At 49.4% G+C, this 14,559-nt stretch overlaps 1 protein-coding gene across 2 annotated transcripts in view; it reads right to left on the bottom strand.

The window, feature by feature from the left end:
* POU2F3 (POU class 2 homeobox 3) overlaps positions 1 to 14,559 on the bottom strand; it is a 79,256-nt gene that overhangs the window by 38,708 nt on the left and 25,989 nt on the right. For both annotated transcript variants that reach the window (XM_057490386.1, XM_036887640.2), the window contains exon 3: positions 12,068 to 12,102. In XM_057490386.1, the coding sequence (XP_057346369.1) occupies positions 12,068 to 12,102 (35 nt within the window). The remainder of the gene's footprint in view (positions 1 to 12,067; positions 12,103 to 14,559) is intronic.

Below are 14,559 nucleotides of genomic sequence, written 5' to 3'. Positions count from 1 at the left end.
GGAGGAAGGCTGGAGGTAGAGGCCGGTGCCGCCCGTCCCTCTCTCTGTCCCTCCCTGCCTTCAGGACACCTCCATCACCTCAAAGAGGACTCTCACTGCTCCTAATGAGCCCCCAGGTGGTACTGGGAGGTCCTGAGGACCCAGGAAAGAAGGGACCTCAAGGCCTCTCATGAGGTTGGCCTCCCCAGATCCTGCTGTTCCCCACTTGCTTAATGCCAGAAAAGAGTCTGTCCCTCCCAGGCCCCGGGGGCAAGGCCTGGCTCTGGGGAGTGCCCTGCTAGCCAGGGAGCCACCCTCTGTGCTGCCAGGCTGAGCAGGAGGGGAAGCACCGGATCCTCAGGAAGGAAGCTGGTTCCGGCTCATGTCAGGGAGGAAGGGAGGCCTTGCCTTTGGGCAGCTGCACTGCCCCCCCACCCCACGCCCGCTGCCCCCCACGATAGAGTGGTGTTAACCCTCCTTGGCCTGGTGGCTCCTGCCCTAGCAGCTTGATTAATCCTCTCAGCCGCACCTCCTCTGAGGGGCGCAGCCCAGAGCTGGGTGTGCAGAAGCGAGCACTCCACCACTGCCCACTGTGGGAATCATTGTTTACCCCCCCAGTGACTGGGCGCCCAAATCTCTCCAGGCCTCAGTGTACCAGGTACAAGTGGCCTACAAAGCCCACTTCCAAACCCTCTGAGGAGCCATCCACAGTGGGGGTGTGCAGTTTGAAATTTTTTCTTGTTGGGATTGCATATGTTCTTCGAGAAGATGCCATCAGGGGGAAAAGCAAGATTAATATATAACCCTAAGCAAACCCTGTAGCTGACATTTAGCTCCAGCTGGCCGTAAAAGGGCAGTCTTTGTTTTTTTGAAAAGATTCGGTCTAATATTCCTTTAAATAGCAGGCTCTCTTGGTGAAGAAAAAGAAGATTTAGTTTACAAAACTTTGACTTGTGTACATTTTGGGAACCACTCTTAGGTACAGTGAGACAGGCGTGTGTTTGCCAGGCACCGACTGAGCGTGGCATATTTTTCTTATTATTGCTCTAGTAATGGGCTGAGTCACATATGACGGCACAGGTAAGAACACCCAGCAGCTGGAATCTGAGCAGAACTGCCACCTGGAAAAAGGTGAACCCCTGGCCTGCAGAGCCCCCCAAAGGCTGAGCAAAGATTCAGCGAAGCAGAGCTAGGCTGGTATAGAAATGCAGCAGCTAAAAGCAACCGCAACTCATATTTGCAGAGTGCTTACTATGTTCCAGACACTTTACACTCAAAATCTCCTTTAATCCTCCTCCTGACAACACCATAAGGTTGATGCTATTACTCTCCCCATTTCATGGAGGCAGAAACTGAGGCTTAGAGAAGGTGAGTGACCAGGTTACACAGCTCCTGTTGGCAGAGACAAGATTCGAATCCAGGTCTGTGTCATGATGCCAGAGCTGAGCCTCTGACCACTCACTACCTTGTCGTCTGCAAGCCTAAAACCAGGGACACCTTGCAGCAGTCCATGCCAACCACATGTGTGGAGAAAATATTAGAAGATGCCAGTTCAGGGCAGGAGAGGCCAAGAAAGGAAAGCAAAGCAGGCTACAAGTCAAGGATCCTCAGCTCTTGTGAATCGAGGGTATTTTAGTGGCCACACAGGGGAAAGGGGGGGACACCCAAAGTGAACTCGAGCAGCAGAGGTCCAGGGGATGATGGGAGCGGCTGCAATTAGCAAAACCAGCTGAATTTGGAGACAATAGACCAGCCCTGAATACAGGGCCAGGGATCAAGGAGACCCTGAATAAAGGTAAACTGATTAAGTCCCAGCCCTGCCAATTGATTTCAAGATACTTCACCCTTTTGAGCCTCAGTTCCCTTGTCAAAGAGGAGTAATAACACCCATTTTACACAGTTACTGTGAGAAAAAAATCCTACTGGCTTAATGAAATCCTCTGTAAGCAGTCAAGCAGAAATGGGATGTGACCTGGTAGGGACCAAACAGGTACCCAGAAACAGCGCCTGGGCCCTCAGGGAGGCCTCCAGAGCCACTCTTAGGCTGGACCAGAAGGAAGTTCGAGGTGGAAAGGTTTATTTTCAGCCGCAGTCATTCTGGCAGAAGTAATTGCCTGGCTTCTAGAGCTGCCTCGACAGCCCTCTGACTGGGGGGCAGAGCCCAGCCCAGCCCCACCCCCTGCCCCGCGGGCATCCACACAGGCAAACACGCCTCCCTCCCTGCCGCCTTCTCACGCACAGGCCCCGGGACGGACTCCTGCCAGCACCCGGGGAGCCCTCTGGGTGGGAACCCTTCCTCACTCCACCCTTTGCCTGGCAACCTTCCTGGAGCCTGCAGATACTATCTCTGCCACCCCAGCTGGCAAGACCCAGCCGTGAGAGGGCTGCAGGAGTGAGCCTGAGTGAGAGAGCTCTGGCAATGAGGGGAAGGACTGTACAGTGCCAGGAGAGGGGCTCGGGGTGACACTGGGTCACGTCTCATCTAAGGCGTGTGGTCACGCTCTCTCCCACTCTCACTCAAAAGCAGCCCGGTACAGTGCAGAGTCAGACAGCCCTGGAGTATATCTGAGCTCCGCCTTGGGTAAGTTACTTAACCTCTCTGCGCTATAGTTTCCCCAGCTGTATAAAGGGAATAATGATGTTTACCTCACCGGGCTGTCGTAAGGAGTAAGTAATGTTAATCAAATAAGATGACTTTATGCAAAGTGCCTGTCACATGCCATCGACTTTGGTTTGAGTCCTGGCTCTAAGCAAGTCCCTCGACCTTTCCAAGACTCAGTTCCCTCATCTGTAAAATGGAGATTATAAAAGCTACTGTTCTGTTTGCTATAACGTGTAAATGTGATATTGCTTGTGAAGGACTCAGTAAGTGGTGTGAACGCCTTCTGTGATTGTCTGGGAACAAATCCATCTTCCCTTTCAAAACCCCTGCCCCAAAGAGACTCCGATGTGAGAGGGACAGAGCTGGGCACTGCTTTTAGCCTCACCAGTCCACACCTATTGAAGGCAGCTCACCGAACAGTCCAAAGAAAACGTGTGCTCGGATCTGTACAGAATCCGAGAGAGGGTTTGGATACTTTGCTCTTCCCAGTGCTACCCGCCCCATACCTGAGCAGAGAGAAACAGTTCATCTCCACTCCCCATCTGGATGCATCCGTGGGCTGGCGGTGCTGGCACCTGAGAATGTGAGGTCCCAGACTCCATGCCCAGTTCGTAGTGGTGTTTGGGGCAGTCTGCTAAGCCAGGGTGTACTAGGGACAGGCCTCCTGAGAACCCATAGCTGTTCTCGTTCCTACCTGCTCCTCACAGACTTGTTTTCAATAAGGCTCTGTCCTGGAAGTACTGGGGCTGGTGCCTGGGGCCACAATCAGGAAACAGTTGACATCCAAGCCTTAGGCAAAGTGCCAAGCCCGGCTGGCAAAGGCGGACAAATCCCCCCTCCTCTGAAAGCAAGGACACTTATCACCTACTTCCCACCAAAACTTGCAGTGGGTATAGGGACTTAGGCTGAGGGATTATTGCCTTTCTAGTAGCGTCTGCAGCCCATCTAAATGGGTGCAAGCCCAGCTCAGCAGTCACGCAGGGAGAGGAGAGGAAGGGAAAATTATGGGTTCTTATTCATCAGAAAACAACAGGAGCTCATGTTTATTGGTCGATTATTGTACATCAGAGACTATTCTAAGTTACGCATCTTAGCTATAATTAATCCTTGCAACATGCCTAGGAAATAGACATTATTACTGTTCTCATCTTTGGTGGAGGAATATAAGGCACAGAGAGGCTAACCAACACAGGCAATCAGCTCAGCCATGACATCGGACCACCTCCTCCGATAAGCAAGACCGTTAAGTGGGCAGGGGCTTGGTAGGGGGTGACCATGGAGTCTGCAGTCTGGCGGCCTGGCTTTAAATTCTCCATTTCTGGATGGGATGAGTGTAGGAAAACTCCTTATCTTCTCAGGGCCTCAGTTTTCTCATCTGCATAGTAGTTGGGAATGATCCCAAATACTCACAGGGTTACTGTAAGTATTAAATGGAATAAGGAATATCAAACATTTCACACTCGCTGCCTACACACAGGGAGGACCAATACATACTTTCATTGTTATGTTATCTTGACTGCAGTGGTGAAATCACTTTTGGGGAGGGGGTCATTTAATCTCATCAATGATCTCCTGCCTGGAAATTCTGTTCTATATTCTACCTAGCCGCTCGGTAAGTCCTGGTGGTTCCCTGGTGAGGCAGCCCTGGTTGACGTGACTCTTGTTCTGACATTTTGAGGACCTCTGAAGACCTGTCTCCCTCATGGGGTAGCAAGAAAGCTCTTTGAGGACAGAAGCTGTGCATGTTATTCCTGGGGCCTCTTTCTAGCGCTGGGGTAGCCTCCATTTCTCCACCACCTGGTTTTCCTGTGTGGAAGGACTACAGCTAGAGGAACATCTCCCTCTCTGCTTCCTGGTAGAAGTGACTTATCTCCCTGGTGGGTCTAGAACAGCTGTCCTCACTGGGGGCGGTAGCTGACCTGGAAGTTGTTTTCTGAAACCTGTGGGGTGGTTTTTCTGGCTGGGTTACTAATTAGGAGGCTTGATTTGCATTTACTGGACAGAGGACAGGCATTCTAGACATCCCGCCATGCAGAAGACTGTACCAAACAAGAAACATGTGTTGCGTCCCATACAACTTCCATTTAGGCAGAAAGTAGCCTGCCTCTAATCATAGGAGCCTAGAACCCAATTGTGTTCTTTATGCAAGCACAAAATGTCTTGGCATACTCTTAAAATGCACTGACTTTTTCCAGAGAGGCCATTTTCTGTGTAAATTGGGTAAAGATTATATTTTACTTTGTTTGGAGGTTTACCAAGAATTGTTTAACATTTTGGAAAATCATGGTTCTTGAGCTGCCAACATTGCATACCTATCAGTCTGTATTTGTGTCTGTCACATGCATACAGGCGTGAGCCTCCTACTAGCTCACTGAATCTTCCAGGGGACTGTGCCCAGGGATTCATTTGTTGAAATACATATTATTTTATTTAAGATTTTTTTGTTCACCTGTTATTCAAATTAGTGTATGCTAGTGGTTTTTCTTGTTTTCTATAAATTTCATTCTAGGATATTAAAGAGGCTTTATAGAATCTTTGTTACAAGGGACACTGGGTCTAATGAGGCTGAGCACCACAGATTTAGAAGGAAGTGGGTGTGTGCAGCTTGGCCCCTTCTGGGCCCTCTTTTCAGACATGCTGGTTGGCTCGGAGGGTACTCTGAGATCTGTTCCCCACCAGCTCTATCTGTACCTGGCGGGTGCATTTAATTCTGGAGTGAGGTCTTTGAAAGCCCCACTGTGGCCTACATCAAAACCACATCCCAGTGGAGCACCATCTGCCAGATTCCTGCATCTATTTTTCAATTGCTTGGGGGAAAAAAAGGAGGGATGTTCTATATATCAACCCTCTAAAACCCAACCCTAGGGCTGAGCAAACTGTGGTTGGCCGGCTCCTCATGCTCTTCCCTGCCTCAGCCTGCGGGTTCCCTGCATGCATCCTGCCTCCAGCCGGAAGTCTGAAACGGGAGCCGGATCCTGCCACAGGGAACAAGCCTCAGAGGACGAGGGTCTCACTGTCCTTCACTCTCACCCTCCAAGGTCTTTCACAAGGAGGACTCAGAGCCTCCTCCACCTTATTTAGCCCACTCCACGCCCAGCTCTACTGCCCTGCCTGGCTTTCTGAACCACTCCACTGGCACTGTCATAAAGCCGGCGCCCTCCTCCTCCTCTGCAGCCTCTGTTGCATTTGCTTACCCACCGGCTTGAGTCCTGCAGGCAGGCACCGAGTTGTACTCCCCTCTGACCCCTCACTACTCAGCTAAGTGCAGGCTGGTGGAATGGAAGGGTCACCCTCGGTCAGTTGACTCCCTCCTGCCCCCCTGTGCCAGCTGCTCTGGTGCCCGCTCTCCTGAGGCTGCTCCCAGGGCACCCAGGCGAGGGGCCTCACTGCCGTCACTGCAGGCCCTCACTTGCCAGCTGGAGAGCCTGGTCCTGCCTCCCCCGTGCTTCCCTCATGGGCGTCCCTGGAGACTCCTCTCCATCATGCTGAATTGTCAAGAGACCTTTCCTTAGGCTGAGTGTTGTATATTTTAGAGAAGATGCCCCATGGAGCCATGAAACATTACAAATCAGCTGCATATCAGCAGCCAGAGAATCACGGTGGTTCATTTTCAAGAAAACAGAGAAGGAGCATCTCATCTGATTTAAAGCTGAATGCTATGTGGGGGCCCAGCGGCCAACTGCTCTGGACTCAGTTACTGGCGTGGGGGTCCAGAGGGGGGCACAGGACAGCGGTGTATTGGTGTAGGTGGCCTGAGAATGCTGTCAACCTGGAACCGAGAGACAATCCCAGGCCCCTGATCTCAGCTTTGGGAGCAAGAAACTCAGGGACGGGAACATCTGCCAACTTGCTTCGGATTCTTTTCTGGCCTCAGAGAACTTTGCAGAAGCCTTCTAGCAAGAGGGCGTTTGACAACATACATGGAAACATTGCTCTGATCTTTGGTGGAAACTCATGGCCCTGGATGCTGGCGGATCTGGTTTTACCAAGACAGAGCAGCTTGGGGCTCCCCAGTGCACCCCTACCATCGTGGACTCGCTAAGCCCCTTTGAAGCTAATTCTACCTCCCAACACCATTCTGAAGCTACCTCATGGTCCTAAGAGCAGGAAATGGAAATGGAGAGCTATCTCCTGGGCCACTGAACTCACCGACAGGGCACTGAGCCCTCTCTCCCTCTCTGAAGAGCCCTTCTCCTTTTTTGGGCCAAACCCCCAGTAGGCCCGCCCTCTGTCTCTTTTCTGTCTCCTGTACTGACTGCATCTCCTACCTCTCCTAGGCCCGTCCCCATCCACACTGCATCCACCCTTCACACTGACTCCCGTTTAGGCCAAGCCCTCTGCCCCTTTATCATCCTGCCCCTTGGAAGGGAATTCTGCTGCCCTTGTCTCCATCACTTCCTTAACACCCAGTACCCCTCGGCTGCAGCCACCTGGCACCTGCCCTCATCACGGGCACTACAGTAGGTCAACGCCACATGCCTTACTGCCAAACCAGACCATTTCAGGCTTTGAGCGCCACACTATCTTTGACAGCGTTCTTTGACACTGTCATGAAAATCTCTCCTTCGTGAGTGTGGTTCTCCTCCAGCCCCTTTGACCATTCCTTCCTTCTTACTCTCACCTGCAGGCACTTAGTCCTCAGCCTGTCCCTTTTGTGTACCTTCTTCAGGTCTGCCCAGGGTCCCTATCCTATTCTGCACACCCTTTTGGTGACCACCTCCCTCCCATCGCTTCAGTTCACATGATTTAGTGGTGACGCCATAGTAGGTGTCTTCAGTCCTGACCTGTCTCCTGGGCTCCAGATCCAAATTTTTTACATGTATTGGGCACCATAGCCCATTACCTGCCCTTCCACCATTTTCCATCATCTGGACAAATTTGCTCCACCTCCTGTCTCCTTGATCTCTGGTTATGGTCCAATTAGTGCTCAGCATCTTAAGCTAGGAATCTAAGGATCATGCTGGGCTCTTCCCTTTCCTTCACTGCCCACATCCAACCTATTGCCCAAATCCCCTTGATCTTACAGCAGAAATCTCTCTCCAATCCGAGTCTCCCTGCCTACTGACACAGTCATAACAACAGCTAAGTATTTATACTGCAGATATGTTCCAGACACTTGCATTTGCTTACCCAATTGTGTTCTTTATGCAAGCACAAAATGTCTTTGCACACTCTTAAAATGCACTGACTTTTTCCAGAGAGGCCATTTTCTATATAAATTGGGCAAAGATTATATTTTTACTTAGTTTGGAGGTTTAACCTTAGTTAGTTTGTCTAACCACCTTGTGAGATAGGCACCACTACTCTCCCCATTCTGCAGGTGAGGAGACTGAGGAATACCAAAGTTGAAGAACTTGCCCCAGGGTCATCCACCCAGGTAGTAGCAAAGCCAGGATTCAACCTGGCAGTCCAGCCCCACGTTTGCGAGCTTAACCTCTTTGCTATGATCCATCTCCTGGCACTGCCCACTCCTTCCTACCACGACAGCATTCCTTCAGGCCTCTCTTGCATCAGCTCTCCATTCAACCTTCCTTCCCTCCTCCCCCACACCCCCTCTGATGTTCTTTCATTATGTAAAACTAGTCATGCTTGAAAACACCTAGTGGCTCCCAACTGCCCACAGGATAAAACTCTTCGCTGGGCATTCAAAGTTCTTCATAGTCTGGCCTCGCCCACAGCTGCAGCCCCATATTCCACCGTCTCATCCCAGGCGGAACTCACACTGCCCCTGAAGCCACGCCCTTTTGCAACAGTGAGCCTCACACTCACTGTCTCCTGTACCTGGAATATTCTTGCCGCCCTCTTGGCCATTCAAACCCCCTACTCTTCCCTTGCCGTCCACTTCAGACAGCGTCTATTCGATGGTATTCTCAGGCAGCATCCGAGGGCTCAGCACTCAGATCTCTTACAGAACCCACTGCATAGTATTGCAATTTATGTTACAAATGGCACTTCCTTCCTGGTGCTTAGGGATGAATGACCAAACACTCAGAAGAAGGAATGGTTGGCCCCAGAATCAGCCTGCTGGGTCCTTCTGTGTGTGCCCCTAACTGTCAAATGGTTCTTGTCACTGGATCACACAAAATCATCAAGGCTGGGGAGATGTCATGTGACTTATTTCCCCTCACTCTCTGCAGCTCAGGGTGAAGAAATGGATTCTCTCTTCCCTGTTTCTCTTCAAAGAAAAAAATGAAGGGAGAGTGGAAGTCAAATTAACCAGCCAGAAAATGGCATGAGAAAAAAGATGGGACCCTAGCCTGCAGACTTCAGGGGCCCTGAAGACCATCCATGCACACGTCTTCGGTTGCTCACAAGTAAACTGAGGCCCGGAAAGATGAAGGGCTTTACACAAGGGCAGCAACTAGCGAGGGCCAGAAACCGCACTGGCATCCTGGACTTCCGACTCCCTAAGGTCCAGGGATCTACCCTTATTTTGTTGCCTCTCAGCTTTGTCTTATCTTTCCTGGGACCAGGAAGTTAGGAGGCTCAGCAAGGCACTTCCTGTGGAGCCCATGGCCCTTGGTCATGCAGCTTTAGGACTGCAGTTCACCCAGCACCTGGCTGCGACTCCCAGGTGCACCAACTGGCTTGGGCCTTCCAACCAGAGCTTCACCGAGGCAGTGGCATCCTTTGCTGTCCTGTCTCCTGTCTGCCAAGCCCTTCTCTGGGTCAGGTGTGGAGCCCACTCCAACACAACCACTTTGTCTTCCCCTCCCCCCTCCCTCTACCTCCCACTTCCTCCCAGTTAGTCACAGTGAGGTCACGCTCAGCCTCTGGCTCCCAGGCCTCTCCTTAAGCACAGCGTGTATGTACAAGGAGAGGAGAGTTGAGAGACTGCAGAGGAGGATGCAGCAAGGCATCCTGGGAAAATGGGCTCTGGAGTCAGAGATGTGGGTTCAAATCCAGAAGCTGCAAGTTGGCCAATCGTGTCACCTTCAGCAAATTACCTAATCTCTCAAATCCTTTGCCACCTGTAATTGGGATAGTAGTGCTTGGTTTAGAGTGAGAATTACATGAGATAGAGCGCCCAAAGCACCTTGCAGCGAGTGTAGTGGCCAGAGTGTTACTTTCCATGTTGTGAAGAGTGAAGGCATAACTACCAGTGCACCTGGGCAACCCTGGGTGCCCACCTGCAGGCCTGCAGGGGAGCTGGTGTGAAGGTGACTGTGTGGGCTCTGGTGTCTGATGGCATCCAAGGGGCAGTGTGAGAGAGCGAGGAGCCTTAGGCAGGGTGTGGATGTGTGTGCTGGTGAGCAGAAAAGGGCCCCAGTGAGCGTGTAAGTGAGTGTGACCCGTGTGAGCCTCTCTTCCTCCAAAATTCCCCCTTCTTTAAAGGGAAGATCCGTCGTGTCTGTTCTTGTCGGTAATGAGAAATCCAAAGGCCTTTCCCAAGGGAGGGAACAACCCTCCCCCTACCCCAGGAGGCTATCACAAGGGATGCAAACTCAAGGGACTCCCACACCCAGCAGACGCTCGGAGACGTCCCCCCAGCTGGTGGGGAAACAGACCCCCACAGACGTTCAAAGGGTCAGGGGCCTCTCTGTGGGCTGCCCAGAGCCGGAGCAGCTGCCTCCAGCCATGTCTCAAGCACGAGGGTTTCTTAAGCCTCAGAAAGATCACACAGGCAGCCAAACCTCCCGGGCCTGTGGAGCGGGCCACCTCCGGACCGTCTGGTGTGGCCATACCTTGCTGTGGGATGGGCGCCTCCCTGTGCATCTCATCCAAGGGCTGGGGTCAGGGAGAGGTAGACATTGGGCTGGAGTTCTGAGGCCTCACGGCGGAAAGCACAGCGCCCAGGCTGCATCCGCACCTGCTCAGGACCCACCTTCAGGATCGCTGAATCCTCGGGAACCTGTTCTGTCCTCCTGCCCTTGACACAAACCTGGCCAAACTCTCCCTCCGATTAGAATCTGTCTCATAGTTAAACGCCCTGAACGAGAAGCTGTTCCAGTGCTTAACGAGCCACGTGGGCTGCAAGTCCTTCCTCATAGCTAACCTAGATGTCTCTTTAACTGCAGCAGTCTATGCCTGTTTTAGGTCTCGAGTGCAGAGCGAGAGTAGTTGGCCTCTACTTGTTAGCAAACTTTCCCAATGAGCAAAATTGCAGAAGTTGCCTACCTAAGAGGTTTAGGCTTAGCACTGAAGATTATTCCTCTCTCTGACTGTGAAGGATGTACCCAGAGTTGCGAGTCTTTAAGGAAATGCTAATAGTGACTTCAAACCACTCTGCAGCTAAAGGAGAACACACATCTGAGTCTGACTTCCAGCCCCGCCTCTGACTCCTGTCTAAACCTGGACTCAGAGTGCCAGCGTGGGAAGGAACCCTGGGAGTTATCCAGTGCACCCCCACATCGGGATTGCCTTCCATTCCCCCTTGCGGTCTCCTTCTCTCCCTACTCTTTGCTGGACAAACTCAAGCTCCTTCAAGAGCTAGATTCAAATATCACCTCCTCTGTGAAGCCTGACCTGAACTCCCTGGAAGAATGAACCGTACCCCTTCCTGTTTGATACCACACTTTTTACGCATCTCTAGTAGAGCAGGTGTGAGATTGCATTATAATCACCCACTTCAGAGCCTCTCTCCCCTCCCTCTCCTTCTCCTGTATCTTTCTCACTCTTCATACTAGACTGTGAGCTCCTCCAGCGCAGAAACCATGTCAATATGCTCTTCGCATCCCCATTCATGGCATAGTGTATGTGCCCCCCACCCCACAAACCTTATGAGATAAATTAATTTTTCAGCTGAAAAAACGCAGACTGTCTTAGACATCCCCCTCTCGACAAATGCTCCCACCATCTGTCCTTGCCCTCGCCTCTGGCTTCCCATCATCCCGTAACCTCAAAGGCACATTCCTCTCCCTCTGCTTCACCTTTCTCTTTAAAGATGCAATCTGTCCACTACCACCTTCCCTGCCTGAAGACCTCCCTGACCCCCCCATGTTGGCTTCTTTCAAAGGCACCAAGCTTGTGGCTACACTGTCCCACCAAGCCAGCTTACATACTCCTTCCTCAGCTCTTTTGGCTCGGTTTCCCCTGTTTTGTCCCCTCTCTTGCCCCCCACTTTAAATCAGGAGTTCCTTGAGGAACCTGAGCACCCCATCTTCCAGACCTCCATCAGTTCCTCTACACACACATGGTCCCTGCAGCCAAATTCGTCTAAGCAACTCAGGCTGAGCTTTGGCAGGAAAAGAGCTGTTGTCTTAGATTCTGCACCATATTTGGCCTGAAGTTAATCTAATTGCTGCTCCATTGGTCAGCTCTCTTTTGATGGGGTAGTGAAGAGGAGACCCCAACAGTGGATTTGGGTTAGGGGATGTGCTGGGGTGCAAACACACTTTAAAGGCTCCTTCCAATCCTGAAAGCTATGAGTCTATGAATAAACACCCTCAAACATAATGAATCTTCTTTATAATCCCCACACTGGACAGAGCATACATGTTACCCCCCACATTTATAGAATTAAAGTTTTCTTCTGAAAGTCCTTACCTGCCTGTTGAAATCTAAGCCATTTCGATCATTTCCTAAAAGAGAAAAAAAAGAAAAAGAAAATATTAGTTGCTAACAGAATTGGAAGAGACTGAAGATCAGAGAAAAATAGGATGTTAGGAGGCACTTGTCTTTATTTTGAAATAGAACCCCTCCTTCCCGGGTGGCCAGGATCCTCCGATTATCCCATTCCTGGAAGGGTCTTTAGAAAATATCCTCCAGAGAGGTGGATGACCAGGGAAAGGGGACCCTGACTTGTTCAAGGTCACATAGAGCTCATTGGGGTTAGAACGTGCCATACCAGAGTGCTATTCTACTGCACTCCCTTCGAAAGAGCTATTACATTCACATTCATGGCCATGCAGGCAATGACCAGCCGCCAGTCCTAACGGACTCGCCTGAAGGCAAGAAGTGCTCACACCATCCCAGCCCTCCAGGGGCAAGGCCACCTAGATCAGGCCAGGTTAACAGGTGTCTGTCCTGTTTTTTTCTCCCAGGACTTTCATTTCTTATTTTGTTCATCTTTTCTCCTTTGCAATAAGTGTTGGGTTGAAAAGTAAATATGTGCTTGATATAGAAAACTTCTTGTTACAGAAAAACTAATTGTTTTGAGAGACAGCTGTAATTAATATTTTTGTATATTTGATGGTCTTTTTTTGCTTGTTTTTCCTCATTGATACAGAACATGCTGTATACATTTTTACCCCATTTTTTCCCAGTGAGCATGATCAATAGTTCTCCTAATAATATTATTAGGGAGTGTCATATATTTTTCTCCTATGCTTGCAAACATTTTCAAAGGCTAGATAATATTCTATTCCATGAACATATCATAAGTTGCTCAAATATATATCTATTGTTAGGGGAATTGTTTCCATTCTTTGCTATCATAAAGTTTCCTATTCATATAACTCTCTCATGTAGCTCTCAGATAGCCAAAGATTCTTCTTTTGGCTCCCATGAATTATTGGCCCTATAATGTCAAGGAAAATGACTGTTAAATACCATACACTCAGAACCTAGCACTGGGCTTAGTACACAATAGGAACTCAAAATACATGGTTGAATGAATGAATTAAATGAACAACTGAATGAATTAAAAAATTTCAATCAGAACATTCTTCTGCTTTTCATTGGATTTTCAACAGCTTTGGAATAAAGCCCAAATTTCTTAGCAAAACATACAATTCTCCCTATGACCTGGTTTCTGCCTATCTTCCCTGGTTTGTCTTCTGCCACTAATGATCCTATCTCCCTCCCTCCAGGGTACCCTGAGCTCCAGCCACACAGAATGCTTGCTCAGGTCCAAATGCTCCACACCTCTCATGTTCCCAAGTCTCCATGCACTCTCCCCTTTCACAGAGTTAGTCCCCGTCCTCCCTGGAACCCAGGAGCTCTCTCTGCTGCCATATGGTACTTGTCATGCAACTCCGTTTTGTCTGCATGCTTCTCTCTCCCACTAGTCTATGAGTTCCTTGAAAACTAGGACAATGATATCCATCCTTAATGGCCACCACAGTTCTGGACACAGATCAGGGGCTCAAAACATCTCTGATAGATGAATGAATGGGATCCAATAAAATGCTCTGGAGTTTTAACTTACGCTGCTTTTCCTCTGCTCCATTCTAAACAATGATGGAGAAGCAGGGTGCTTTCCTGTGTGATTGTGAGGAATGTTCAAGAGCAACTGAGCAGAGAAGGAAGGGCTACGGGCTTCAGGGAAAGAGGAATATGGTGAGACGAAGTGACCTCTGAATAGCAGTCTGATCTTGAGATCAACTAAGACAATCCATAATATCTGCAAGTGGAGCTAAAGGTAGGAAGGGCCCACAGACTGAAAATAGTTCTGCATAGAGGAACAGACTTAATGGTAAAATTGCTTTTTGTTATATTTCAGTTATAATGGACATATAACATTATATTAGTTTCAGGTGTGCAATGTAACAATTTGATATTTGCTTATATTGAGAAGTGATTACAAGAAGTCTGATTAATGGATGATTTCTAGGGTTTGGGCTTTCTTGATGGAATGAATGGTGGTGCCATTCCCTGAGATGGGGGTGACTTGGGAAGACACCATATTTAATCACAACATTTTTTTTCCTGTGATGAGAATTTTTAAGAACTACTCTCTTAGCAACTTTTAAATATGCAATAGTGTTATTAACTATAGTTGCCATGCTGTGTATTGCATCCCAAGAACTTACTTATTTTACAGCTGGAAGTTTGTACCTTCTGACCCCCTTCATCTCTTTGGCCCCCCTACCCAGCAACTCCCATCTGTTCTCTGTATCTATGATCACATTTTGTCTGTAGCCTCCACACATAAGTGAGACCATACGGTATTTGTCTTTCTCTGACTTATTTCACTTAGCATAACGCCCTGAAGGTCCATCCATATTATCACAAATGGCAAGATCTCATTTTTTGCTTTTTATGGTTGAATGATATTCCACTGTATATATACAGCACATCTTCCTTATCCATTCACC

Source organism: Manis pentadactyla, chromosome 13 (genome assembly GCF_030020395.1).
Source record: "Manis pentadactyla isolate mManPen7 chromosome 13, mManPen7.hap1, whole genome shotgun sequence".
NCBI lineage: Eukaryota > Metazoa > Chordata > Mammalia > Pholidota > Manidae > Manis > Manis pentadactyla.
Note: the sequence above shows the minus strand (reverse complement) of the source record. Positions and strands in the feature narration are given on the sequence as shown.